Source organism: Spea bombifrons, chromosome 3 (genome assembly GCF_027358695.1).
Source record: "Spea bombifrons isolate aSpeBom1 chromosome 3, aSpeBom1.2.pri, whole genome shotgun sequence".
Lineage (NCBI taxonomy): Eukaryota > Metazoa > Chordata > Amphibia > Anura > Pelobatidae > Spea > Spea bombifrons.
The window spans coordinates 63,208,443-63,235,893 of record NC_071089.1 but is presented as its reverse complement, the minus strand read 5'-3'; the positions used below and the strand labels follow the sequence as shown (position 1 = coordinate 63,235,893).

Here is a 27,451-nt window from a genome sequence, read left to right as displayed (position 1 = left end):
TACATTTTTAACCGGTAATCAAAATCTATAGTGGGTGGTAAGTTAGTAGCAGTACTTATTTGTTGGCTTCTAAATTTTCAGCGTTGGCTTCAAGATCCGGTGTATGTTTCCAGCTCCGAAACTCATATCTTCATATAAATTCCAACTGATTGGTAAATTGTCAGCACGCTTGCCTCCAGACATTGTCAGCGAAACTGCCCCACATACGATTAACGTTCCATTTTGCACCCTTGACTTATTTTGTAGTGTTTCGGATATGCTTTTGTAGTAGAGGACTGGACTTTTAATTTAATATGGCCAAGGACCATGCCATAAAAAAGGGTAAGGCTAGGTTTCCACTTGTTTTTTTTTGCTAAAAACGCCCATAAAAACGCCAATTCAGCCACATGGCGTTTTTTTTGTGAAAAAACGCTACGGCCAGATGTTAGCTGTTCTTCAATAGGAAATCGCAGAATGTCATATCCACTTGGCGTTTTTCTGTTTGGCGTTTTTTCAGTCCTCTTTGGCGATTTGCGGCTTTTTTGGGCTCTGTGGCAGTTTTTCAAAATCGCAGCATGTTGACACTCGTTTTTTGCAAGGAAATCTTGGCATTTTTCTCCAATAGAAGTCTATGGGAGAGAAAAAACGCCATGAAAAAGCCATGTGGGTTTTGCCTTGGCGTTTTTTTCCACAGTTACAATGCAGAGGATGGACCCAGTATCTGTGTGTCCTACGAGAAATAGGCTGGAAACAAACAGTTTCACACAAAACAAGGTTCATATTGAATTTTACACCATTTCGAACAAACATGCCATTACAAACAAACATACGCATAAATGTAAATATTCTAAAAAATAAAATCTTGCAAATATTCAGTAAAACGTACAGTAAAAATATCATTATTAAGGTTGTTTTCAAAAGGAGAGGAAGAGTTAAATAATATGTTGACGAAAAAATGGATGATATGAAAAGACAATTATTATTAATTAATAAAGGACAAATATTTTTCTTCATTCGTTTTTATTTGGTATGAAAAAGGGAAAAAAAAAAGATGTGTTCACCTTTGAAGGAGTATTCAGCAATGCTCTGAAGGTGTGATCATTAAATAATAATAATAATTAAACAGAAAAATATCGAAAATGAACTATTCAAAGCAACGCAAAAAACACAAAACATTTGTATGACCCGACGTTATCAGTGTTGCTTCTAAAGCACAGTTCTCGCCGACGGCTGTTCTGTTCACCCTTCCGTTTTCAATAAAGTTATTGCATCTTGCCTCCTCAAAGATGGCGGCTCCCATAGCGCCCTTGATTTCTATACGGTGCATGTGGAGGATTTACCGGTGTTCTCGGCATCTGCACTACGGTGCCCGGTGGGGGGCGTTGGGGGTACAAAAGACACCCCGTTTGTGGAGTCCTTGGGCAGGTTAGTGGAAAGGATAGATACCTAAGTCGACTAGGACAGGGAAAAGAAGTTTGGAAGGGAGGGTAAAAAAATAAATGTTTAAATGAAGAGAAGAATCGGATAAATCGTTATGGAAACAAAATTATCTAGCTGTAAAAAGTCGTTGTCCAGAACCTCCTGTCAAAATAATGTAATAGTACAGAGAAGGGTCAGCCCCATCTCTGTTTGTCATATAATAAAAAGTCCACCTGTGTGAAGAGGATGATCAGTGAAAAACTGGGTTATATAGGGCCAGATTCTATTGTCAGTATAAAATATATCCCTAGTTATAGAATAGTAATTCTCCTATAGACTGCGATGTTAAAAACCAAGACCAAAAATCAGTTATAACACTTAAAACGTAACATCTTAATATAATATATGATGCTGCTAAACAGAATCTGCCAACCCGTGTATCTAATTAATAGTTTAAATATTTGAAACTCATGTGCATATGGCAGATATATCTCACATTAAAATAAATATCCATACACTATTTTTATGTATGTTTCCGAGTGGTCTAATTGTACAAACACCAAGCTAGCAACTTGTGCAAATAATAAAGTTGTGTTCTGGTTATTTAGGGACTTTTTCTTTTACTAGGCTTTGCACACCAGTTGTTACAAATGTTATAAGGAAAGAATGGGGATGGATTTTTACATGAAATAAATGAATCCAAAACTCCAGATAATGTCTTTTTTTTGTTTACATATCTTCTGTAAGTAAATTAAGAGGTTCGAGGTTACAAAATGTGCCAATAGTTTAGATTCTCCTGATCCCAAAAGTCAAAAAAGACAATTCTGTCTGCCGCTATCTTCTGTCATAACTTCTCTGTGACTGAATAATACACTTGTGTTTGTGTGAGACAGAATAGTTAAGAAATGACATCTGGAAACTCAATGACAGTTTAGGAAGTTTCACCCTTCCAAGGTGATTTGGGTGTTGGAACCGGTATGCTGCATGACAATGAGCAACAATCATATTATAGGTTTGCAAGATACATTGGTTATGGTTGTCAGTCTGCTTTACCTTTACATTGTTTATATCAATTTTAGGAGATGCATCTCAAATAGAACATAGTTTAAATTTTGTATTGAAAAGTGACAATAGTTACACAAAGAGGACCTACTGGATCTGAGAAGCGCATGATCCTTCAGTACCCAATTGCTTTTTGGGCGTTCCATAAATTAGCATACCAGACAATATTTATATCAATGAACATCAAATATCCAGTAACTACCAAGTGAGGTTTCAAAATAACTGTGTTAATGTCGCAGGATGAAACTAAACATGGAAAGGCCTGACAATTGCTGCTTGCTTTAAAATGCTTTTTGTCCATAGTACTTATATTTGTTCTGAATTATCTTCTAGGCACGGGTAGGGTCGTGGTTGTACTAATTGCATATTATTTCATTCTCTCCAAATGTTCTCCAAAGCTTCTATTAGCCAGTTAGCCGAGGCTTCGATACCAAACGGGGAAATTAACCTACACTCCAAAGCTTTAGAAGAATGCACCGGACCTTTACAGCATTATGATTATCTTGTTAAGGAAGCAGTATTAAGAAAAGATGAACATCAAAGGAGAGTAATGCAGCAGTTGGATAAGCTTCATGAAGACCTCAGAGGGTACAAGATAGACTCGAAAGGAGTTTTCTCAAAGGTGAGGACTATCAGAAACAATGTTTTACGGGTTTGCAGTGATCTGTATAACACGATTGGGTTTGCTTAGCAAGCATATGAATTTGTACATCTGGGCTAATAAATATCAGATTGTATTTGAAACCTGTACAATGTTGTTGCCACATCCACAATAATTATTACTTAAAATGTAGCCAGTGAAGGCTTGGCTCGATGCTATATGTGACCTATAACATCCTGTTCGCTGTCTAGAAAAAAATATCATTGGGGCGTAGAGTCAACATTTATTTTTATTTTTTTTAAACTCAGCAACCTGCCACTGTGGAACACGTAGCTTACCGAGCTGATGCTTATGCCCTTTGGAGTGCTTCCTCCAGTTAGAAATATGGTGCTGCCTATAGAGAAGGGTTTAGGGTCAATTGCATCCTCAGCCTCCCACACGTGTGCATGCCTGCATATTCTCCTGGGAAGCTCTCTAGGTCCCAAAACTACCAGCACCTCAGAGAAGGCCATTGTTTTTTCTTATCTTGAATCCCAGCTATTTTTGTTTTTTTCCCGCCCTTCTGCCCTTTTCAACCTCTTTTTCGATCTTCTAGCCTTTTTCCCTGTCTACCGCTTTCTTGTCATTCCCACCACGTCTCTTGAGTTTGTCTTTTCACTATCCCCCCACTTACAGCTTACACTTTCCCATCCAGTTATTTACATTCTCTCCTCCTGATTATTTTCTCTATTATCTCCCCTCCTTTTTATTTTATATCCCTCCCTATTTCTTCTTCCCCCAATTGGAGCACTTACCCTTGGTGTTTAGGTTGAAACAGGTCTTACTGGCCATTTATGCTGAGCTAAAGCTATCCTTGACTCTACAAGGAAGTACATTTTTCTAGTGTCGGACCTGGAATCTGCTTTGAACAAAGCCCATAATAAAAAAAAAACAACTAACAAAAACAATAGTCCCGCAAAGAGGTACATGGAAACATGCAACCCATATGGATCTTTCTTCTAGACAAGAGCTAACGCATTCATCCATCCCATTTGCATACTGCTATAGTAAATTTAATTACATAAGTTATGGTGGGTAAAGGTGATGGAAAACCCTTCCACTTAAGGGGGTAGTAGAAGCATTATTAAACACTCATCTCCAGACAAGCCAGAAAGCTTGTTTTTTCCCTCAGAAATCTCAGCTGTCTTGTACAGCGGGCGATTGCTTTCAAGGGATCCATGTATAAAGTGGATACAGAGGCAAAGGTGATCATTGTTGACCTTATTTGCATGCACCTACCCAGAATCCCTTGTGGTTGTGGCAGCAGCATGAGATTTCTGAGGGAAAAACAAGCCTTCTGGCTTGTCTGGTGTCTGTAGATGAGTGTTTAATAATGCTTCTACTACCCCATAGTAAATTTAAAAAATGACACAGAAGAACCTTTCCTTAGTTTTTATTACAAATCTAAAAATGTTCCCGTAGGTGCCAAATGTTGTGTTTTTTTTTGAGTTAAACATATGCTGTGTTCCTTATCTCCATTCTTTTAGAAAAGCATGCTATTTTTTTTTTTTTTTTGAACATCATAAAAAGTTACACTCTGTGAAGTTTTATAGAACCCCTGCAATTTACATTGCATGGGCAGTTCAAGTCTTAATTCTTAAGAAAATGTTCTTAGGCGATGAAGTGTTCTACTTTGCACAGAAGTGTTCCTTGTGGTGAGTGATATAATGCTAGGGCTTTTTAAGGAAATAATTATACCGCATATTCCGTCTGAAATCATTTGTCCCTGATTCTTTAAGGAGATAATGACGGATCTGTGAAGGAGAAATGATATATTTAACAAAAAAGAGCTTGGTGTGCTGTTTGAAAGAATAAAGTTACAACACGGAGTTTCTTTCAAAGAGCTGTGAAAATGGTTGTTTTTCAGATAAAAATAATTTCCTTCATTGTTTGGGAAGATGCACGAATATTTTTAAAATACCTACAGCTTGTTGGGTTTTTTTTTTCAGGTAATAAAATTATAGCCAAATAAAAAAAAATCTCAGCATGTGAGATCAGTTTATGATTAGTGAGGGCTGTCTCTTCCATCGGCTAGAAAAGTAAGTAATAACATAAAATATATCTCTACTGACGATGTCTGGGAGAAAATGAGGAAGGAACTCAGTTTTTGTTCAATGAATTGTCTTATAAACACAGAAACAAGGGTTGTTGTGGAATCATAGCGTTTTACAACGCGGACACCTAAAAAAGCATTGGAATTAGCAACACAATATGTACAGCTGCAACATAAATGAGATGATACACATCATTTCACATCTGACATATTCAAGCGGGGTGTCTTCTCTATGAGTGGAAAGGTACATTCAAATCTATTTTGATGTCCTTTCAAAAAAATAAAATAATGCTATGTTCCTATTTCATCGAGAAACAATTACATCTTAACATTTAAAGTATATGTATCTGTGTGTTAGCGGTTAAGTATAACGCCGGGAATAGCTATTCATTATTTTCCTTTCCAACGTTCAGAATATAAGCTCTGGTGCGAGGGGTTTGCCACACCGTTTGTCTCCATCTGTGTCAGACTCGCAGATGTGTATACTTTCAGTGCTGTTGCTAGCACTCTATAAATAAATGATAATAACGGTAGCCCTGTAATTTTCCAGTTAAACATTCTACATGTGAGCCACTAAATTACTTATTCGTTTTTAAAAATGGGGTCCGTACCTTCTCCGTTTTTTGTTTTTGTTTTTTAACTATTTGGATGCCAACAAGAGCATAGACAGAATTGATTAACAACCTGTTCGAAGCAAATTTGTTGCCTGCACAAATGTTTGCCATTGTTAAATTTATTAAGGTTCGTAACTTCCCCAAAAATGGAGGAAGACAATGTCATGTAAGTAAGTGCTGGCATTCACTTGAAGTGTATTTCTTGTGCATATACATTAGTAGATTGCATTCTTTTTTTTGGAGGGGGGTAAACGGTACATATACAATTGTTTATTAAGTGTATGTCTCTGTGAAATATGTAACTAGTGATAGTGAGATCTATTCCGAATGTCTTTGTGCATTGTGTTCAACAGGGCCAGCTCATCCTTTCTAGCTGGACAAAATTGCCGCTGTTGGTCCTTCATAATGAATAGTGAAGGGAGGGAGTTGAAACTACAACTGTCCTGGCACCTTTTCCTTTAGTTTATATATCCAAGTATGTCTTCAACTTGAAGAAGAATCATACTATCATTGCCTCACATGCCCCATCATCGTGCATCCCCTGATCCTGCCGTGCCTCGCTCTCCAGGCGCTATTTAAGCTTATGTGGCTGTTGGATACGCACAGGCGTATGGCTTTATTTGTCTTTTACAGATGCATTGGCTAGGCACAGCTTGCCAACATGCTGCAGCATCTACACACAACCCCTGATACTGACCTTTGCTTGTATTACTCCAATTCAGGTGACTTGGTTCCCTGAGCACTGGGTACACTATGATTGTGTTCTTCCTCTGTACCAGTCTTTGGCTTTCCTTTGACCTAAGGCTTTTCTGTGGATCCAATTATATTCTGTCTGCCTTAACCCTGGGCTTCCCTTGGCCATGAGAACGTCTAATTGATTTTTACCTTGCAACCGAGTAGAGTTGCCAAAATCCAGGGACAAGCCAGAATATTTCTGCAGTCTCCTAATATAACCTAACAACTAGTATTTATATAGCTCCATTCTCCCAGCGGGACTCAAACGTTTTTTTAGTGCAGGCTCTCGGAATTAACTGGATCGGTAGCTGAATAAAAGTTGTTATTATCAAATTGGTCAAATTGCATTATCACAAATTTTGAGGTGAATGACTTTCCAAGATATGCTAGTATACCATATTTTTTATCTTATCTGTAGCTATAACATAAATATTTTCTGCTGTGTTCATGGTAGTTCACAACTAACAGAAGGCACATTGTCTGCAGAAAGCCCAGATACAGCGATCTCAGGTGGACATGTTTTTCTTCGCATATTTCACGTATCATCTTCTTGCAAATTAATGAGTGTTTTCCTGTTTTTTTCCATATCTACTTAAAACTGAAGTTCCTTGGTAACTGTATTGCTCCCAGGCCTTGTTTTTTCATTTCAATTATCTTCTGTTCTTATGTTGCTGCCATGGTCGTAGAAAAATGGAAACATTTTTTTTTAATATTCTAGCAAGAACCCTCTTTAACGGATTCTAGTGGGTCTCGGCAACCCTTTCATTTTAGATTCCAGTCTGGCATTTATTTGATATTTCTTTATGCAGCATCAGAGCTCTTAACTGGGTCTTTGAACAAAACCAAAGAGACAGAGAGCTTACTACTCAATGAAGGAATTAATCACTACATCATTTACTGAAATAGGAGGGTGACCAAAACCTTAACCATAGCAGTAATGGAAGCATGCACAGCGTATTGCGGTTCAGTATGGAAGACACCTTTTTAGTAAAGAAATAAAAGAAGAATGAAGTTCTAACATAGTAGAGCCTACGTGGCTTCCTCTTTAGATGCATGTATTGCGCGGCTACATAATCCACATTCGATAAGCTCCAACCTCTTTGACAAATGTTTTATTTCTACTTTAGATTTTTACCAGGCGAAAACCTCCCAAAGGACTGTATGTATTTGGAGATGTGGGTAAGTAAAATGAAGGCAGAAATGTGAAGAAAATATCTTTTTTAGAAAAATTCTATACGGTAGCTACAAATAGAATACACCTTGCCAGCAAGTTCGAAATTCAGGCCTTTGACCTGGTTTTATGAAAATACTAACTTAATAATATATTTTCTATATACATATTTTTACTGAATTGTCATTCTCAAAGAGAAAAGGTAATATGGGGTTCTTTTAAGAATTTTTACATAATTATGCAATATTTCTTATCTTGTATTTTTTCCTTTTTTTACATGATTTTAATAAATGAACTCTGTCATATAGGTAAAAAACATATTGGTAGGACACATAACAGATACAAATTGTGGACCATAAAGTCAACTCTTTATATGTTTAGTTTTTCCTTTAAAATGTAATAATTTGCTAATCCATTAACCGGCCCTCCGTTCCCATAGAAGACATTTTGGCTTAAAACTGTAAAAGCTCACGCATGAATGGGGCCTAGTAACCCACTAATAAAATGAGAGATTTGTCAGTCCTGTTGTAGATTGAATGAACGGTGCTAACACTTTTTTTGTCTTTTTTTTTATTAAGGCACTGGAAAAACAATGGTAATGGACATGTTTTTTGGACATGTTGAAGTTGAACAAAAAAAGCGAGTACACTTCCATGGATTTATGCTTGATGTCCATACTCGTGAGTGATAACACCAGTCAAGTATACATGGATATATACTGTCTATTCCTTCAATCTGATTATGTATTAGATACCAGATGAAACCACTCCACAATAGGACATTTCCTGACATGGAATTTTTATTTAAAATGATACTTTTAAGCTGCTAAAAGAAAGTCTATTGTTAAACGTGTAATTGTACTGCAATCTAGTGGACCTTGTAGAAATACATATATTTTCCAGTAGTTAAGTAGTAAGCTACGACATACACATGCTTCTCATGCATTCATAGTCTTTCAAATAGGTTTGACATTGAGCCATCCCTTAACCTGTCTATCGACACACTATCCTGCAGAACATGTTTTATTAACAAGAACAGATGTCAAAAAAAACATTATTGTGACTTCCTTTAACTTAAAAAAAACTGTGGGCTATATTACTTCGTGATCTGATTTTTTCCCCCAAGCATTTGGATAGTCTTGGCTTTTTGTTTAGTTTTCATTTTAGCGCTGAAACACATTTTGATTAACCTAGGAATTCATCGCCTTAAGAAAAGTTTACCAAAGAGAAAAGCAGGATTCATGACCAAAACCTACGACCCCATTGCCCCAATAGCTGAAGAAATCAGCGAAGAAGCCTGTCTTTTGTGTTTTGATGAATTTCAGGTGAGTTAGGCCAGGATGAGTTGGACAATGCATTTAACATTTCCAGAATGCATAGTTGTCTGTTGTATGACTTCCATGAAGGGATTTTCTTGGTTATTTGCACATATGCTGTTTAAACTAAGATACGTATTATACAGGGGCTCATAATGTATACAGCTTTTATTTATTTAATGATATGAATGTACACAGAATATAATGAGAGCTACAATATGGTATGTGTGTGTGTGTGTGTAAATGTATCTATGTGTGTGTGTGTGTATATATATATATATATATATATATATATATATATATATATATACACATACATTCATATAATGTAGTATATGGCAGTGGGGGGATCTCTTAGTAATCTGGTGATGAAAGGAATATATTCTATATTGTCTTACCTTGTGTTACGCTATCGATGAAATCTTAAAATACAAAGTCATCTTGTTTTGCTTTTCAGTGCTTATTTCTATCACATTCAGGACTGATATTCCAAGAAGAGTAATCTTAACTGGTTATGCCTGTGTATGATTCTGTGCAGTTTTCTAAACTAGTGGACAAAATATTAGAGGTTAATCAATCTGATGTACAATTGAACCATGATTGTGTTAACTTACCCTGATACTTACCCTACAATCCTTCAAAAAGGCCCATCTAATTTTGTAAACATTTTGAAATCTACCTACAAGCCCCCAGAAAAAGTCTGATTTCAAGCAGGATGCATGTCTTTTGTGCTAATTCTAATTACTAGTTATATATGCTTATATTTGCCATTCATTACATGGCTCTGTACCAATCAGCAGATGACAGAGCCCTAGGCACTTGCACATGTAAATTAACTATTAGATTTTTCTTTTCTCTTTTTTTTTTCTTTCTTACTTAAGTGAGTCATAATAGAAAGCAACTCTAGGTCATAATAAATCTTTTCTCTTAAATGCTAATGAAATTTCTCCATTCTCTTCATTAGTCGGCTGCCATTAGTGGTAATTTGTAGCCTTCTCTTTTGTTCTTCGGCATAATGAATGCAGGATACTGAAAAAAAGACTGTCGCAAGAATACATTGCCTATTGTTTCTCTGCTTACTTCTATCGCTCTGGAACGGAGCGGTAATTTTACAGTATAAGTAAGAGGACAAGATCAAAAGATCGCAAATTGGCAACCCTGCCATCAAGTGACTCTTGCTTTATTAATTGGATAGCGTTTACAAATCAGTTTGTTCTGCAAAGGCAAAAGGCATGAGTCTTGTAGCGTCAAAACATCACGTAGACGCTGATCGTGAATGTCTTCTCTGGTAGAAGACAGTTAGAAAGTATTTATCTTTGTGGCATAATCCAAATGTTATTACAAGGCTTTCCAAACATTGATTTAGAAGTAATGTAGCTTTGTTAAGAGAAAATCATTACAACTGCAGATCTAAATAGACAGAAAGAAAATGCAGTTGAATTGTGTATCAAATACATGAAGTTTCACTTCAATTTCCAGGTACAAGGCTTTGTTTCATCAACCAAGCATCATAGTTCTGCAGTAGTGTTTTGCTATAACACCAGTGTATTGTTGTTTATTTTATTGTTGTATTGTTTATTTATTGGTTCAGGTGCACTAATACACATTCAGTTTTATAATTTCAATAGGGTTAATACTGAAATGTCTCCTTTGCTTAATATTACATATTGTTCTTCAGCACACTATATGGACAAAAGTATTGGGACACACCTATTAATTATTCAGTTCAGGTGTTGTAAATCAGACACATCACCATGTGTATAAAACCAAGCACCTACCAATGCCCTCTGCATTTACAAACCCTTGTGAAAAAAAATAGGTTGTATATCCGGTGCGGCTCTGACTGGCATACACGGAGTATTTTGCTCCTGCAGCTTCATTGTGGGCAACGGCCACCCGTATAGTCAGATGACCGGCATCAGAGGAGGCAGCCTTACTAGCCGGTACAAGTTGTATCTAATGTGTTTCCAGTTGATTTTCAATAACCTGAGAAGTATGTTTGTCCCTTTATAAAGTAATTCAAATTGAAGATAACGTTCCCAATATTTGATTATTTTAATGTCACACAGTACAAATATATTATATATTGCCTTTATTGTAATTTAGGTTAGCACATATAGTTGAAATGTATGTCCTGTGTCTCGGGAAAAAAACCCTTGTCAAATATACAAAATGTGAATCTCTTTAAAAGTACTATTATAATGGCGGGAATAAAAGTAAAAGCCTTATAATTGCACAGCTGATAGTATGAAGTATGCTTCTTTGTACGCCTTAACTCACCATTCTCTTTAGTATTACTTTAGGGATGTTACAGGTTAAGGTTTATGAGAAAGGCAACTCTTTGTAATTGACAGGATAAAGCTTTGTAGCACTATAACACAGCTTGTTTTGCTGATTGGCCATCTGTTGAATTGTGTTGTTCAGTTCGCCTATAATAGTATCCATATCATTTGATTCCACTCTAGTCGGCTACTTGTCCTCCGTTCTAGTGCCATAGCCTAGTGTTGCCTCCTATCTCAGCAATGCTCCTGCAAGTATAATAGAAATGTAAAATAACATTCGTTTATTGTAGTTTGTTTTTGTTCATTATGCTAGCTCTAATTAGCTGGATCACCTTAACGTTTGTTCCAACTGTGTGAAGCTGCCACTTGTATTCACTGCCATGAAAGCCAATAAGAGCTGAGCATAGATAATATAATACATGTGAAGTCTCGCTGATTTGGGTCATTTTAACAGCTATGAGTAGGTGTACACAATACTAGTATATAGCCTGCTGAATTTAGGGGTTAGTATTTCTAAAATAAAATGATAGAATTTCACTTAGAAGTTGACTATAATTGAATACAAACCCATGGTTTTTAAACTGTCCTGCTCATTTCATTTCAGATAGGGTAAATAGTCAAAAATGTAGTCCATTCAGCAGGGTTCACTACGTGTCTAGTTAAAATTCAGGAAAGAGATTATGTGGTTATGTCACTTCACAGATCTCAAAAATCATATACGGTACGGTGGCAAGAAAAAGTAAGGGCATATAAATTTGTCTTAAAATATGATGTGATTGTCATCTAAGTTACACTAATGAACAGAAACAAATTGTTTTAACTAATAACACACAAATGACTGCATTGTCCTTATCCATATTGAATACATCATTCACAGCGTGGGTTGGAAAAAGCATATGAACCCCTAGGATAATCACTTCATCAAAAGCAAATTGGAGTCAGGAGTTAGCAAACCTGGAGTCCAATTAATGAAACGTTATGGGGTGTGTTTTTTAGAGCTTGTTTGACAAAAAAACACACTCAAACATTTTGAGAGATCAGAGAAGGGCTACTAAAATGATGAATAGTTTACAGGATAAAAAAATATGAAAAGGCTAGAGGATATCAAAATGTATAGGATGAAGGAGATAAGTGAGATAGGGATGCGATAGAAACATTTACATGCATAAATGGACAAGAAAGAGGTATATTTCAGAGAAATATTATGAGAAGATGTTAGATATTAGGGGTAAGTGGAACAGCCTTCCAGCTGAACTAGTATAATGTTAATACAGTAATGGAATCTGAACATACATGGGGCAGGCAGGAAGCTATTCTGAATTTAAAACAAGAGCAAGGAACCAGGGCCATACCAGGCAGCTTGAAAAAGGTGTATAAGCAATGGAGGCTTACTATACTGAATTGGAATGATAATATATTATGGGACATTAAAAGTAATGAACATCTCGACCAAAATTAAAATTTGAAATTTGTGAATGTATTATAATATGCCACATACCAGTATCCTTACAAAGTATGATAATGGGCACTGATGTTTTTTACAGGTAACAGATATAGCTGATGCCATGATACTCAAACAACTGTTTGAAAATCTGTTTAAAAATGGAGTTGTGGTTGTGGCGACTTCCAACAGACCGCCGGAAGGTAATCTTTATTTTCAGGCTTATTATGTAAAAGTTAATTATATATTGTTACACCATTTCCATTAATTGCATGGACAAAATTTGGATGCCAGAGAAAGTAAATGAGAAGGATGTTACTTTAAATTAATATTGTTTTCCCTCTTGCAAATGCTTGGCGTGGCAGCACTGGGGAAGCGCTAAAGTGTCTTAGCGGTCCGGCGACCCCCTAACGTTAAGCTTACATAGTGTGTGAGGAAACTCTTCTTCTTCCTTCAGCAGGAATCTGGACGGGAAAGGTTTCCTCACACAGTGTGTGAGTGCCACAGCAGTAAGCTGCGGGCCTGCTTTAGGTGGCCATTGATTGTATAAGTGTTTGTGGGCAGATGTGTCACAGCCAGGCTGTTTGGGGGGCAGATGTGGCACAGCGAAGGCTGTTTGGGGGGCAGACGTGGTGTTGTGGACATGTTGCTTGTGAAGTTGGGATGAACTGGGATAATTTTCTCACCTGGGCCCTGTGGTATCTGGTTACATCCCTGGTCTGGTCTGTGGGCACATTAGCTTGACCACACAAAATATGTGGTTGGTGTCCAAATATTTCCCGGGCTGCTTTTCATTCCCAGTCCAGGCCTGAGCCCCCTTACCACCCAACACATCTCCTCCTCTTTCAGTGCACACACATGTTATTCTCACTCACGACTAGCTCCAGTGTTGATTCCCACAAGAGTTCAGAGTCTAACAAAGTCGCTTTTGCAATTAGTTTTCGTTGGAAAAGTAACATGCAAATCAATGTATAACTTATTTGAATTTTTTTGGCTTCAGTATTTTCATCTCTTCTCTTTAGACTAATCCAAATATTGTCAGGGAAATATATATTTTCGAGAAAAGTATGGCTTCTTAATGGCTGTATATTTCTCACGAGTTTATCATCTGGGAATGGAGAATTTTCACAGTTTTACCCATTAAATGTAGTAGAGAGCATGTGCAAAAACACCAAAATATATTCATTAACTTGTCTTGACTTTAGAAACATCTCCTATGCCTGAGATTTTTATCCAAAAATAGATGCCCTGCATTACCTATTATGTTCTGATTTTTTATTATTCAATATGCCGGAACTGTAGCTTTAATAGCACAGATTTAATAACAGATTTCTGGAAAGGGGACAAGATTCGCCTTTTCATGCAGTCGTTTGTGCAGATCGATGTTTTGCTAGCATACATGCAATTGGGAAAGAACACTTCCTAGTTTAAGTAGTGGAATCCAAAATGGACTCCATCATGCATTAAACAAAACAAAAATATAACTCGGGGAACTAGATTGTTAGTAAATATTTATTTTTATTTTTGATCGGGGAGAAATATTGTGTTTATGGTTTAAAGTACTGGAAACTTTGTCTCGCATTTGAATGTATTGCATTTTCACAGGATAGTGCAAAATTACGGATTGCGATCCAATACACATGGAATTCCTTTGGTCATAATACTTGGTAATAAAGCTAATTTGTGAGAATCATTTTTAGGATTGTGAATCTAAATGTAGTTAAGAAATGTGTATAAAATCCCATGGGAACGTCCATCGGATGGCCATTGAAAGTCAGGTGGATTATGCAGCATTTCCATAATTGAAAGACAATGATATTCTAGAATAATACTTAGGCAGCACAGGTGCAGGATAAGAGACCTCTTGTAATGCTTTTTTAAAGCATGAGATTCCAAGAAAACCTTTCAAATTAGTCTATTTAGCACATAATTAAAAAAGCTGACTTTCAGCAGTAAAAAGAAAAAAAAATGGGTGCATGCAAACTTGAATTCTAGACCTACTCATTGTTTGATAATTCAGTTTGGTATAAAACAGGAAAATATTAACACATAAAACTTTAATAGGTGGCTATGGAAATCTCCTGGTCCAGTCTGTATACCTTTTTTGCAAAATCCTACTTATGCTTCAGTTGTGGTGAAGATGGGGGAGTTTGTTGCCGGCTTTGAGGGTTTTTTGCAGAAGATTGCTTAGGCTTCAGATATAACTAAAACATCTGTATTGCATATTTTATTTAAACCAATGGAAGCTTAAAAAAAAAAGACACCATTTAGTTTTGGGTTTTTTTTGTGACCATCACACGGATTCGCCCTCCTCCCTCTTTTTTGAGAGAATTGTAATTGTATAAGATCCAGGATACATGGCATCAGTCTGTCTTGAGATTGCACTTTGTAACTAGGATAATAGTGTCTAAGTGTTTGGCAGATTAAAAAGGATGACTGAAATTTGTCTTGATTCGTGTATTTTCATCATCTCCTTTCCCACTTGAATCTGTAAAGTATCTCAGTTTTTTGAGTGAAAGTTAAGGATTAATAATTCACGGAACACTTAAGTAATGAAAGACTGCAGTTATTAGGTACATGTTCTAATGATGAACAAATAGCTCACAGAGTGAGTATGCTCTATAAAGTCATTGGCTGGTTTCTTTTTACTTACATTATTGGCACTTAAAGAGGAAGGTTAATATATATTTTTAATATTGAATAAACACTTTCTGATCAATGGGAGCACACCAGTTTTACTCAGCTTGGTAGTTGTTAGAACTCAAAAATGCTGTTTTGCTTCTACAATTTTATGTGTTTTTGTCCTCATGTTGCTCCCCAACCAGCCCACGCTGCCCATTGCTTGCAAAAGTGGGACAGTGCGACGGCTGTGGGAGACAGCTAGACAGTTCCAGAATATTGGGATTGTCCCTTGGAAAACGTGATGGTTGGAAAGCGGTTATTTCTCAGGAGTACTCCTTGTATAGTAACTGTCATCAGCCAAAATTGAAAGAAGTACTCAGCAAGTGTCTTTACCTATAACAGTCACATAGACAAGGACAACCTTTTACCCCATGTCAGCTGATAAAACTGTTTTCTAGGACTATTCTGTCAGTAACTAGGAAAAGAAAGTTTATAGATAGGCTGTTTTGGGTTCTTTTCACTAAAAGTTAAGATAAGTCAAGCTAATGGGTTTATTGGGGTAATGTAAAATAAGTGATACTTAATGTTAATTTAATTGATGTTACCTTGGGTTTGGTTTTGTTGTTCTCTGTACTGGTTTCATCAGACTTGGAACATGTGTCTTGGTATATCCCCTTCATGCCAAGACATTTTGGACAATGCTATGATTCTAACTTTGTGGGAACAGTTTGGGGAAGGCCCCTTTCTTTTCTAGCATGACTGCCCCAGCACACAAAGTCAGGTCCATAAAGATATGGCTGGATGGTGTTGAAGAACTTGACTGCCCCACATAGAGCCCTGACCTCAACTCCTTTGAGACGAACTGGAGCGGAGGTTGTGAGCCAGGCTTTCCTGTGTCTGACCTCACAAAATGCTCTACTGGATGAATGGGCAAAAAGTCGCTCAAAAACCTTGTGGAAAGTCTTCCCAGAAGCTGTTATAGCTGCAAAGGGGGGGGGGTGGGCTATGTATTAATGTCTATATACATAGAATGTGATGTCATAAAAGTCCCTGTTGGTTTAATGGTCAGGTGTCCCAATATTTTTGTCTATATAGTGTGTGTATACATTAACATATTGTGCATTAAAGGTGCTGTCCCACAAAAAAGCTTAAGCTTATAAACCCTAGCAGAGCTGTCATTTTATCATTTCCTCTGTAGGTTTAATCACATAAAAATAACACATACAGCTTAAAGAAGCCTTTTCAGTTTAGTGGCAACAACCTGTCTGTTACTATTGTGTCACATGGCGATTTAGCGTCCCCTGAAAAATAATGAAGCAAACGTTATCCTAATTAGAATTAAATGGTACTTTTGATTATAACTTCTAATGATGCCTATGTGATTAGTACAGTGTTGAATTAAGAACATTTGGAACAACGCTTTTATGTTGTGCCAGGAAAGTTGTTGCTTTCAAGAGATATTAAGAAACTTACCAGGCTATATCTGCAGTGCACCCTACCAGCTAGACTACAACTTTAGGGACGTTCACTGTACTGTAGAACAAAGAAACTATACATCCGTCATGTCTCGGATCATCACAATCTACATATGCGTGGGAGAATCTATGTATGGGGAGGTGCATGCACATGTATATATCTGCGTAGCATTGAGACTTGAGCCACAGGCTCCTTAACCTCCTAAGTGTACATGCGCATGCACACCCACTGTCAGGTTATGTGCTGTTGATTGGCATTTTCCTGCTAAAGACACAGCTCTACTGAAAGACACACTACTGCTGTCACTGAATCCCAAATATAACACATAGTAGCCTTATAGTATGTTAATACATAAAACAAGCTCATAACAGATCTCAATATGAATAGCAGATTTTGATCTAAATGGTTTTTAAATCAGATAGTATAAAGGTTCTCAGATCTTCATAGACAACACTGGCACTCTGAAATGTAAACACTCTGTCTCGTCTGACAGTGTTTAGCTGCCACCATTTAAAAATACATACTTCAAAGAACAAGTTACCATGGGGTGAGCGTTCATTACATTGGCTCTGTATGAAAACACCACAAATCTAAGTTTGCAGTATACTGCTTGTTCTCAAAAGGTTTTCAAAAAAGTGGAGATTAGAGGAGAATAGTGTACTTCATTACCTTGCTAATTAGTATCATATTTAAATATGAGGGGAAAAAACTCTTTAATTTCATTAATACAGTCTTTTTTTTTTTTTTACTCAAGTGTCATAGACTTACTTTGGTCTTTCGTACAGAATATTTTTTAACCGTTAGAGTAGAACTGATGTATGGTATATTTTCCTTGCAGGGGGATTAGAAAAGTTATAGTGCTATGTTTAAAAAAAGGGAAACGGTATACATTGTACTGAAAATTACTGTACTGTACAAATTAATAAATGTTAAGCACGTAGTAACGTCCAGATCAATAAAGGACCAAATATGTCAGAAGGACTAGTCGATATGTTTTGATAATTCTGTTGTAGTATAACACATAGTAGTCAACATTCTGTTATGGGTCATTTCAACAGGTGCTATGAGACATTTTCAACATTCTGTCCTGCACTACTTCAGAATATGAGGACAGAATTATGATTCTAAATCAAACTTTGACTGACCATACTTGTGGAGTTTGTTGTTGCACAAAATCTCTTCATTGATGGACAATGCAATGCAAGTGCAATCAAAATGATTAGCTCCAGGTGCACAAATTTCCCAATCCGACATTGTTGCATTACTGTCCAGCACTTTGACGAATATTTTAAGGTTAGCCCCACACTGTTGAAAAGATAATATTGCAGAATCAGGAACGCTGATGGTCTACAGGCTGCTGGAGATAGTCCTATCTTAAAAATGTAATAAAAAAAGATGAATATATGTTTGTACACAAACTCACATTCAGATGTCAACCTTAATTTTACATTTTACACAGTGTAGAATATTATATCCATATGATTGCTCACAAAATGATGATAGGTTCAAGCAAATGTAATCAACCAGGTAGCACCTTGGTGGTGTGAGAAGCCAGATCACTAGGTAATCATACACAAGTATGATTCTAATTAAAGCGTGATGATTTGCATCTGGAAAGCTTTTGCTGAAATCAAGGAATTGTATACTTTTGCTATGTTAATGAATGAATGTGTATTTATTAACACTCCTACACTATCCTAGGAGAACTCTTTTTTGTGGTCTTATCCCTGAATTAGCATTTTTTACTTACTAAGGAGGCATGTACAGTGTGGTTGTACGATTTTCTATAACTACTAGAAAAGTCATAAAGGGGACTTGTCACCTTCACAGGTTTTAGAGTAACTAAAGTGATCATATGTTTTGTGTAGCAGTACGATATTTGAAGATATTTGGTAAAGGACTGTTTTACCCCAAGGAAGTCGATATCTGTGGCAAAAGGTTGGGAGTCCAGTGCTGACTGATCAATTCCCCGCCCTGATATTATCTCAATTCCCCACCCTTACATAGCTGCTTGAACCAATCAACAGGATTTAGCAACTTCATATTACGGGGAAAAACAGAGAAGAATAATCATGCAGGTCCTTAAAATGAGTTTCTATTGCACAGGTTTGGTTAATGTGTTGAACTTTAATACATAAGGTCTGGGAAGAATGTAACATTTGTTACCTTTATTTCTACTCTCTCTGAAAATTCGAAACAAAGTACATGTCCTTGAAGGCAGGATTAGTCCAAAACAAGTTTGGTTCCAGAACAGCATTGATGGTATCCATACATAAAGCCATACATAAAGCCATAATTGGAAAGGATTCTTCCCAATCCTCAAAAGTATTCATAATTTAAAAAAAAAAAAAAAAAAATTAAGATACGCTTAATGTAGGGTGTAAAACAAAAACCCAACAAACAGCCTTACTACCACAACACCAGCACCCAGAGCACACAACACAGGGGTATTTCACCTTGATTAAGCTAGCGAATGGTTGAGCCCTAAGGCAGGAAACCCAGTGCAGGAACTGAGCACTAGCTGGATACCTGTGTATAAGAGATGCCACCGCTAGTTCCATAGTACAGGTATCCCCAGGAAGTCAGGTCAAGTACACAGATGCCAGGTTTGGTACACTAAATGGGGAGTCTAGATAGGATTGCTAGATAAGCATCAAATGACCACACTAGGGTGCTTCTAAATAACAGTTCCAGATTTTTAAATCCGGTACCAACATTGCCCCACCCCTCATCGCGCTTCACCTGCCTTCGAAGGAAATGGCCATCAGGTACATGCCAAGCTGCGCAGAAAGTCCTCCAAAAAAGAACTGTAAATTGGGCCGCTTGAACAGAAACTATTTGGACAGGAAAACTATGCAGACAAACTTTGTTCTCTCACAAAATAGGAACCAATTCAGGAGCTGCGGTTGATTTGGGTAGAGGTATAAAAGTAGCCTTTTTAGAAAAATAGTATGCTATGATTAAAAAAAATGCTGATTGGCAACGAATTTCATTAACAATTATTATCGATTTTATCGATTAGTAGTTGCAGCCCTACATTTCAGCGACACCCTTTAAGCTTAGGAGATGATCATTGATTTTGAAAAATAAAAACAAAATGCACTTTTAGATATGGTTTGACTGTTTTTGGGTTAAACGCTATTAATGTCAAATATTTTCTTAAAAAAATGATTGCCAAAATGAGACATTTGTTTAATGTGCATACACAAAATCCCCAAGAGACGCTTCCCTTCCCCGTTCCTTTCTACAGACGGCCAAAGACGGAGCGCTTGGGTCAGATAGGATATTATAATAGCGGTGGATTTTGGCAGTGTTTGGTAGCCAATCCAGAGTGAGTAGGTTATGAACGGCCCAATTACGATGTCAGGGCGCATAATGCCTATTTGGCAAGAGACGGTTGTAACGGCACATATATATAAACACGGCACATTTTAACGAAGACACAACATTGCTAAGCGAAAATCGCTGACTTTCCACATTTCTGGTCCTGGTGCGAGCTCATAGTCGCTCTAGTAACATGAAGATGATCACGCTGGGTAGGATATATCTCGGATCTTGGACGTGGTTCCAAGCCATAGATGACACGTTGATTTCACATATAAGAGATGTTATAGATTCCATACGATAATGTGACCTCATACACACGGTATATCCAACACACACAAACACACACAGATACTGTTTGAGGGGCAACCATGAAAAGATGTCATTTTATTTATCCGTTATTTAAAGGGGAAGTCTCACGGGGGGGAAAAAAACATTTCAACAGGCGTCGTATACAGTGCCGACACTGACAAAAAAAACCCGGTCTGATTTCAGTCCTTTATCTGCAGACTTGGATATTGTCAGATGTGATGTTTTGGGTGACGCTTCCGGCTCAAACACTGTACTGAGTCGAAATGTTAGAAAAAAAAAAAACCCCCAATAGTTCAGACTTTCCACGTTTAGGGTCCTGGTGCGAGCTCATTGTCACTCGACTCCGATGATTGTGAAACTGAGTGATACGATGATGATGAACTCTCTTCAGGATCCGGCTGAGCAGGGTATATGTCCTCGTATCTTGGAGGTGGCTCCGAAGGGATACACTCGTTGATGTATTCTATGGTCGGCCCCCATCGCCGTGGAGCGTTGTAGTCGTTTTCCCCGTCAATTCCGCCGGAATCATGGTCGCCCCGTTCAAAAAGGACGCTGTCGTAGGAAGGAGGGTCCCTGCTCATTGACCAATCAGGTCCTCCTGCAAAGCGTGGAGGTGGGGCTGACGGGAACGTGAGGACTTCGTCACCCAAAGTTAGAGGAATCGGCTGATATCTGGAGGCTTCTGGGTCCTCCTCAGAGTCGCCGTCCCGACGGCTTTTGCTCACACGGATAGCCAGGCAGTAACACAAGCCGATTACTACGAGTGCGATTATCTGCACTAAGCGAGCTTCACAGACTTTAGGGGTTTTGTCTGTGTTAGATACTGGCTTGCAGGCTGGTACCACAAGTCCTGGGATACTAACTATTACCCCGCAAACCAGTAACAGGATCCCGAGTATTACAAACTGCCGGCTTTTCCCGCAGAGGAAGCTTCTATCTGGATCCGTTAGGTCTCCTTCTAATTCCCTCCTTCTTCTATCTCGTTTGGCAGAAAACTCTGCCATTATTAAACATGCCAGCCCTAACCCAGCAAGTACCGGGCCCGTCACCTTGTAGGTGTTACAGCTGTCGGACTGGCATGACACGAACCCATAGATTCTATTTGTTTTTATGTTTTTTTGCAAGTTATATAGCAAGTACAAGTAGCATATTGCTATGTCGAAACCCTGTTTTCCAAAATCTGGTCACCCCATTAACCATAACTGCCGCTAAATTAACCCTAAACATCCCATTAACCGTGCAGGATCCCAAGCCAGTTAAAAGGGGCTTTTGAGCTCTTTTTCACATAATTGCCCCTAAATTAACTCTAAACACCCCATCAACCATAACTGCCCCTAAATTAACTCTAAACACCCCATCAACCATAACTGCCCCTAAATTAACCCTAAACACCCCATCAACCATAACTGCCCCTAAATTAACCCTAAACACCCCATCAACCATAACTGCCCCTAAATTAACCCCCACTTCCTCTAACTTTCAGCAGCCCAAATATTAATTTTATACTCACAATAGCCGTGTGGATGGCAATGGACAGGGCCAATCGGCAGTGACTGCAGGGAGGGACTGGTAAGTAGCAACTGCTTTATGGTCACACTGAAACGGATTATAAAACGAGGGGTATTTTAGGGAGCATTTGCTCTGAAAAAACCCTCATTTTAATATCGATAAAAATCGATTCAACTAATCGATAATGAAATTTGTTGGCAACGAATCTCATGATCGATTATTATCGATTTTATCGATTAGTTGTTGCAGCCCTAGTCTGTAGTCACAGGTGACAACTTTTAACGGACTCACATAGAAAAAGATGTTGACCTTTCAGGACCTTAGAGGTCCCTACTTCATGAGGAATTCTTCTGTTGCAAGATGAGACCTCCACGGTTTTAAAAAAACGTATGTAAATCTACAGCTTTTCGACAACCAAGAAAATGTGTCACATTTGACTAAAGATGCTATCTTCTTTTGGACAAATAGAGCTAAATCCATTTTCCTTACTGAAATATTTCTGATTTATCTCCAACTTTGAATCCAGCTTGGTGACTCATTCATATTTCTGCTACGTTTAGTCCTCATTAAAGTTATAAATGTCATTTAATAGTTTGCTTCATTGATATCTGTTGCTTTACCTGATTGAATGTAATGAATTTCTTGAACTGTAAGAATTCGATTCATTTAGTTCCCCGCTGTTCTCTTTTGTTGTTCTGTCCTTTTATCAGTGTAGTGCTTTAGTTCTGAGAGTAACATACAAGCTGGTATTGTTATTAGGCCTAAGTAGCAAGGCTAATACCAATTTTCTCTTTCAGACCTCTATAAAAATGGACTTCAGAGAGCTAACTTCGTACCATTCATCTCTGTGCTGAAGGTAAGGGAAGTCACTACAAGACTTCTTTGATCGTTTCTTCAAGTTAAACGCCACCTTGTAATTACTGTTGGAACCAGTGTGCCGAGGTAAGTTATATTGTTCCATATGATGCATGAGCTCAGAAACCGATGAATACATTGCCTGAGAAGTAAATATTTGTTATCTTTAACTCACATACACTATATGGACAAAAGTATTGGGACGTACCACTTCATTATTGAATTTAGGTGTTTCGATCAGCTCTCATGCCACAGGTGTATAAAATCAAGCACCTAGCCATGCAATCTGCAATTTATGAAAAAAGGGACGTTCTTAAGGGCTCAGTGAATTCTGGTACTGTGATAGGATGCCACCTTTGCAATAGGTGCTTTATACTACTCAATCTGACACTTGGCATTGTACTTGGTGATCTAAATCTTGCATAAAGCTGCTTAGCTATGGAATAAGCAGAGCCTTGACAAATTGTATGCACCATGTGCCTCAGCACTTGGCGACTCCGCTCTGTTACTTTAAGTGGCCTTCCACTTCATACCTGAGTTGCTTCTGTTCCTAAATGACCGTGGAATATCTAGCAGGGGTGACATTTCATAAACTATTGCAAATTATTGCAAAGGTAGCATCCTATCACAGTACCAGAATTCACTGAGCCCTTAAGAACGTCCCTTTTTTCATAAATGTTTGTAAATGCAGATTTACTGGTGGATTCTGGAGCAGTGGAAACATGTTCTGGGGAGTGACAAATCATGCTTCTCTGTTTGGCAGTCTGATGGGCGAGTCTGGGTTTGGCGGATGCCAAGGGAATGTTACCTGCCTGACTGCATTGTGTCTCCTGTAAAGTTTGGTGGAGGAGGGATAATGGTATGGGGCTGTTTTTCAGCCCCTTACTTCCAGTGATGGAAAAGCTTAATGCTTCACCGTACCAAGACATTTTAGACAATGCTAGGCTTCCAACTTTGTGGGAACATTTTGGAGAAGGTCCTTTTCTATTACAGCATGACTGTGCCCCAGTGCACAAAGTAAGGTCCATAAAGACATAGTTGGATGAGTTTGGTGTGGAAGAACTTGACTGCCCCCACACAGCCCTGACCTCAACCCCATCGAACACCTTTGGGATGATCTGGAAGAGAGATTGCAAGCCAGGCCTTCTTGTCCAACATCAGTGTCTTGCCTCACAAATGCTCTACTAGATGAATGAGCAAAAATTCCCTCAGATTTTAATGCCTATGTATTTAGAATGCGGCATCATCCGTGTTGTCCCTGTAGGTGTAATGGTCAGGTGTCTCAATACTTTTATCCAAATTGTGTGTGTGTGTGTGTAAGATATATTGCTTACAGAAGTTAATTTTAACTCATACAAAAGGAAAGTGAAATATTCTCCATCTCAACCCTGCTTCAATGGAATGATCTTCGCCCTTTTAATGAATATACATACATCGTATGAAACATCTGTATTCAACCATTTGAAGCCACACATATTACTGATTATTGCATATCACTTTTATTCAATGTGTAGTATTGTTTTACAGTGGATATAAAAAGTCTACACACCCCTGTTAAAATGTCAGGTTCTTGTGAAGTTAAAGAATGAGACAAAGATAAATCATGTCAGAACAACTGAACTTCAACAATTCAATTGCAAAACAAACTGAAATCTTTGAGGGGGGGGAAACAAAACTTAGAATGTCCAGGTTGCATAAGTGTGCACACCCTTAAACTAATACTTTGTTGAAGCACCTTTTGATTTTAGGAGTCTATTAGCATGGCACATCTTGACATGGCAATATATGCCCTCTCTTCTTTGCAAAAGCACTTTAAATCTGTCAGATTGCGAGGACATCTCCTGTGTCCACAGCCCTCTTCAGATCACCCCACAGATGTTCAATTGGATTCAGGTCTGGGCTCTGGCCGAGCCGGTAAAAAACGTTAATCTTCTTCTGGTGAAGACATGCTTTTGTTGATTTGGATGTGTGCTTTGGGTCGTTGTTGTGCTGAAAGGTGAACTTCATTTTCATCATGAGCATCCTAACGGACGCCTGAAGTTTTTGTGCCAAAGTTGCCTGGTATTTGGAACTGTTCATAATTCCCTCCACCCTGACTAAAGCCCCGGTCCCAGCTGAGGAAAAACAACCCCAAAGCATGATGCTGCCACCACCATGCTTCACTGTGGGTATGGTGCTTTTTGGGTGATGTGCAGTGTTGTTTTTGCCCCAAATATACCTTTTGGAATTATGGCCAAAAAGTTCAACCTTGGTTTCATCAGACCATAACACATTTTCCCATGTGCATTTGGTGGACTTGATGTTTGTTTTTGCAAACTTCAGCTGGGCTTGGATGTTTTTCTTTGTAAGAAAATGCTTCCGTCTTGCCACCCTACCCCATAGGCCATTCATATGAAGAATACGGGAGATTGTTGTCACATGTGGCACACAGCCAGTACTTACCAGAAATTCCTGACCAGTTTTCTTCTCGTCTTTTCATCAATTTTGGAGGGACGTCCAGTTCTTGGTAATCTCTCTGTTGTGCCATATTGTCTCCACTTGATGATGACTGTCTTCACTTTGTTCCACGGTATATCTAATGCTTTGGAAAGTCTTTTGTACCCTTCTCCTGACTGATATCTTTCAACAATGAGATCCCTCTGATGCTTTGGAAGCTCTCTGCGGACCATGGCTTTTACTCAGAGATCCAACTAAGCAAATGTCAGGTAAATCCTACTAGAACAGCTAAACTTTATTTGTGATTAATCAGAGTTACCTTAAATGATGGCAGGTGTGTAATGACTTCTATTTAGTTTTAATGTGATTGGTTAATTCTAAACCCAGCCACAGCCCATTTGTAAGAGGGTGTGCACACTTATGCAACCAGGTTATTGTGAATTTTGGGGGGGTTTTTCCCCTCAAAGGTTTCAGTTTGTTTTGCAATTGAATTGTTCGCTTTATAGGTCACATTAAAGGTGGAAAAAGTTCTGATATTTTTTATCTTTGTCTCATTCTTTAACATCACAAGAACCTGGCAATTTAAAAGGGGTGTGTAGACTTTTTATATCCACTGTATATAACACCAAAGTCCATAGTAATGTACAATGAGGTTGTTTAACTTGTTGAAAGTCCTCTAGAATGACGAAAGAAGAAAACAAGGAAAACAAAGGGAGAAATAGCAGTCATTGTGATGCTATTTACATATTTATTAATGCAAACATTAAATATTCTAATTCTAACAAAATGAGAGGAATTAGTAAGTAGAGTTTTAGATGAGTACCAAATAGAGATGGTTGTTGTGAGATCATTTTATTCTTACTATGTTAAGAATTCTAACCATATTTTAACACAACATATATAGGGGGATCAGATACATAGGAAGTCTGATGATTTATTCATCTAAACACAGACATCTATAATGTGCATTGACTTATGTCACAGCAATATGACACCATAGTATCTTGAAGTCAGGGGAGACAGAATAAACTGGAAAGATGGTTAATATGAGAGGTGATTAGGGGATAAGAAAGTGGCATAATTACTTGGTGTGGAAAGAGAAGGTATGTGTAACGGTGGTCACCCTTGACTGGCTCTGATAATTCCTCTGAACAACTTTTGTCATGAGTTTCCCAGAAATAAACCTGAATTTCAGTGTAATGATTTCTTTCTTTTTTTTTTTTTTACATTTTTAATATTCATACGTAAATTTAAAATAACATTTCCTTAAAACTATTTGTGTTTTCTTTTTGTGTTATTGTTTTTTCCTTCTTTATATACTATATAATTTATAGCAACATAGCTTTCAAATGTACTTTTTAATTGTATGCTAGAGGGGATCCCAAGCCAGTTAAAAGGGGCTTTTGAGCTCTTTTTCACAAGCCAGCATGGAGGTCTGCAGAGAGGGTCTTTAATCCAATAAACATTTCATTGAGATCATGAAAAGAAAGCCAGTGGAGAAGCTCCAAGAATAGATTGTTGAGGGTAATTTAAACCAGGTGGAGCCCCCAGGATATGCCAAATTAACCAAGAAATGTATTTTCGTATAAAGCAGAATCTTTAATTTATTTACCTGGGCAAATTCCATCTCACAAATATGTATGGCGGCCTTGCCACTGAATTAATTAAGTGTTAATTTGGCCGGGCAGGGCATGCAGAGGCTGTGAGAAATTCACATGGCTAATAGAACTGTCCAAAGCTGGCCCTACCAAGGAATAGATAATTAGATGTAATTAGTGTGTATGAATTGTTGTCTCTTTGCCCTCAACTTGAATAATTTTGGAAGTAAAAAGCGCTCGTGGTGTAAATGCTTTGATGTATGAAGAGTCATTGTGGCTTGTCAGTATAAAGGCAATGTTTTATTCCCCTTATATAATAGCTGCGGTACAGAAAGGCTGAATGGACATTACTTCCCCCAATTCTGCTCAACGCCAAGGACCTCCGTATTCCCTTCTAACAAAACGTGCAAGAAGTTTTCTCTTCTAGATATAAAGGAGGGGATCATAACAGCAACTTCTTTACTTTTACTTAGTTTTTCCGTCACAGTTTTTGCATCAAATTCACAGACATAGTACTGTGCCTATAAACATTGGCTGTACTGATGCATTTTAATTGGTGTAATATAGAAGGACAAAAAAAAGAACCACACTCAATACCATGGTGAATC

The 27,451-nt window shown here is 37.8% G+C and overlaps 1 protein-coding gene across 1 annotated transcript in view; it reads left to right on the top strand.

The window, feature by feature from the left end:
- Positions 1 to 1,265: 1,265 nt before the first annotated feature.
- Positions 1,266 to 27,451, top strand: part of AFG1L (AFG1 like ATPase) — a 45,038-nt gene continuing 18,852 nt past the window's right edge. The window contains exons 1-7 of the mRNA XM_053459951.1: positions 1,266 to 1,404; positions 2,859 to 3,082; positions 7,630 to 7,681; positions 8,252 to 8,353; positions 8,867 to 8,997; positions 12,815 to 12,914; positions 22,752 to 22,810. Coding sequence (XP_053315926.1) covers positions 1,266 to 1,404; positions 2,859 to 3,082; positions 7,630 to 7,681; positions 8,252 to 8,353; positions 8,867 to 8,997; positions 12,815 to 12,914; positions 22,752 to 22,810 — 807 coding nt within the window. The remainder of the gene's footprint in view (positions 1,405 to 2,858; positions 3,083 to 7,629; positions 7,682 to 8,251; positions 8,354 to 8,866; positions 8,998 to 12,814; positions 12,915 to 22,751; positions 22,811 to 27,451) is intronic.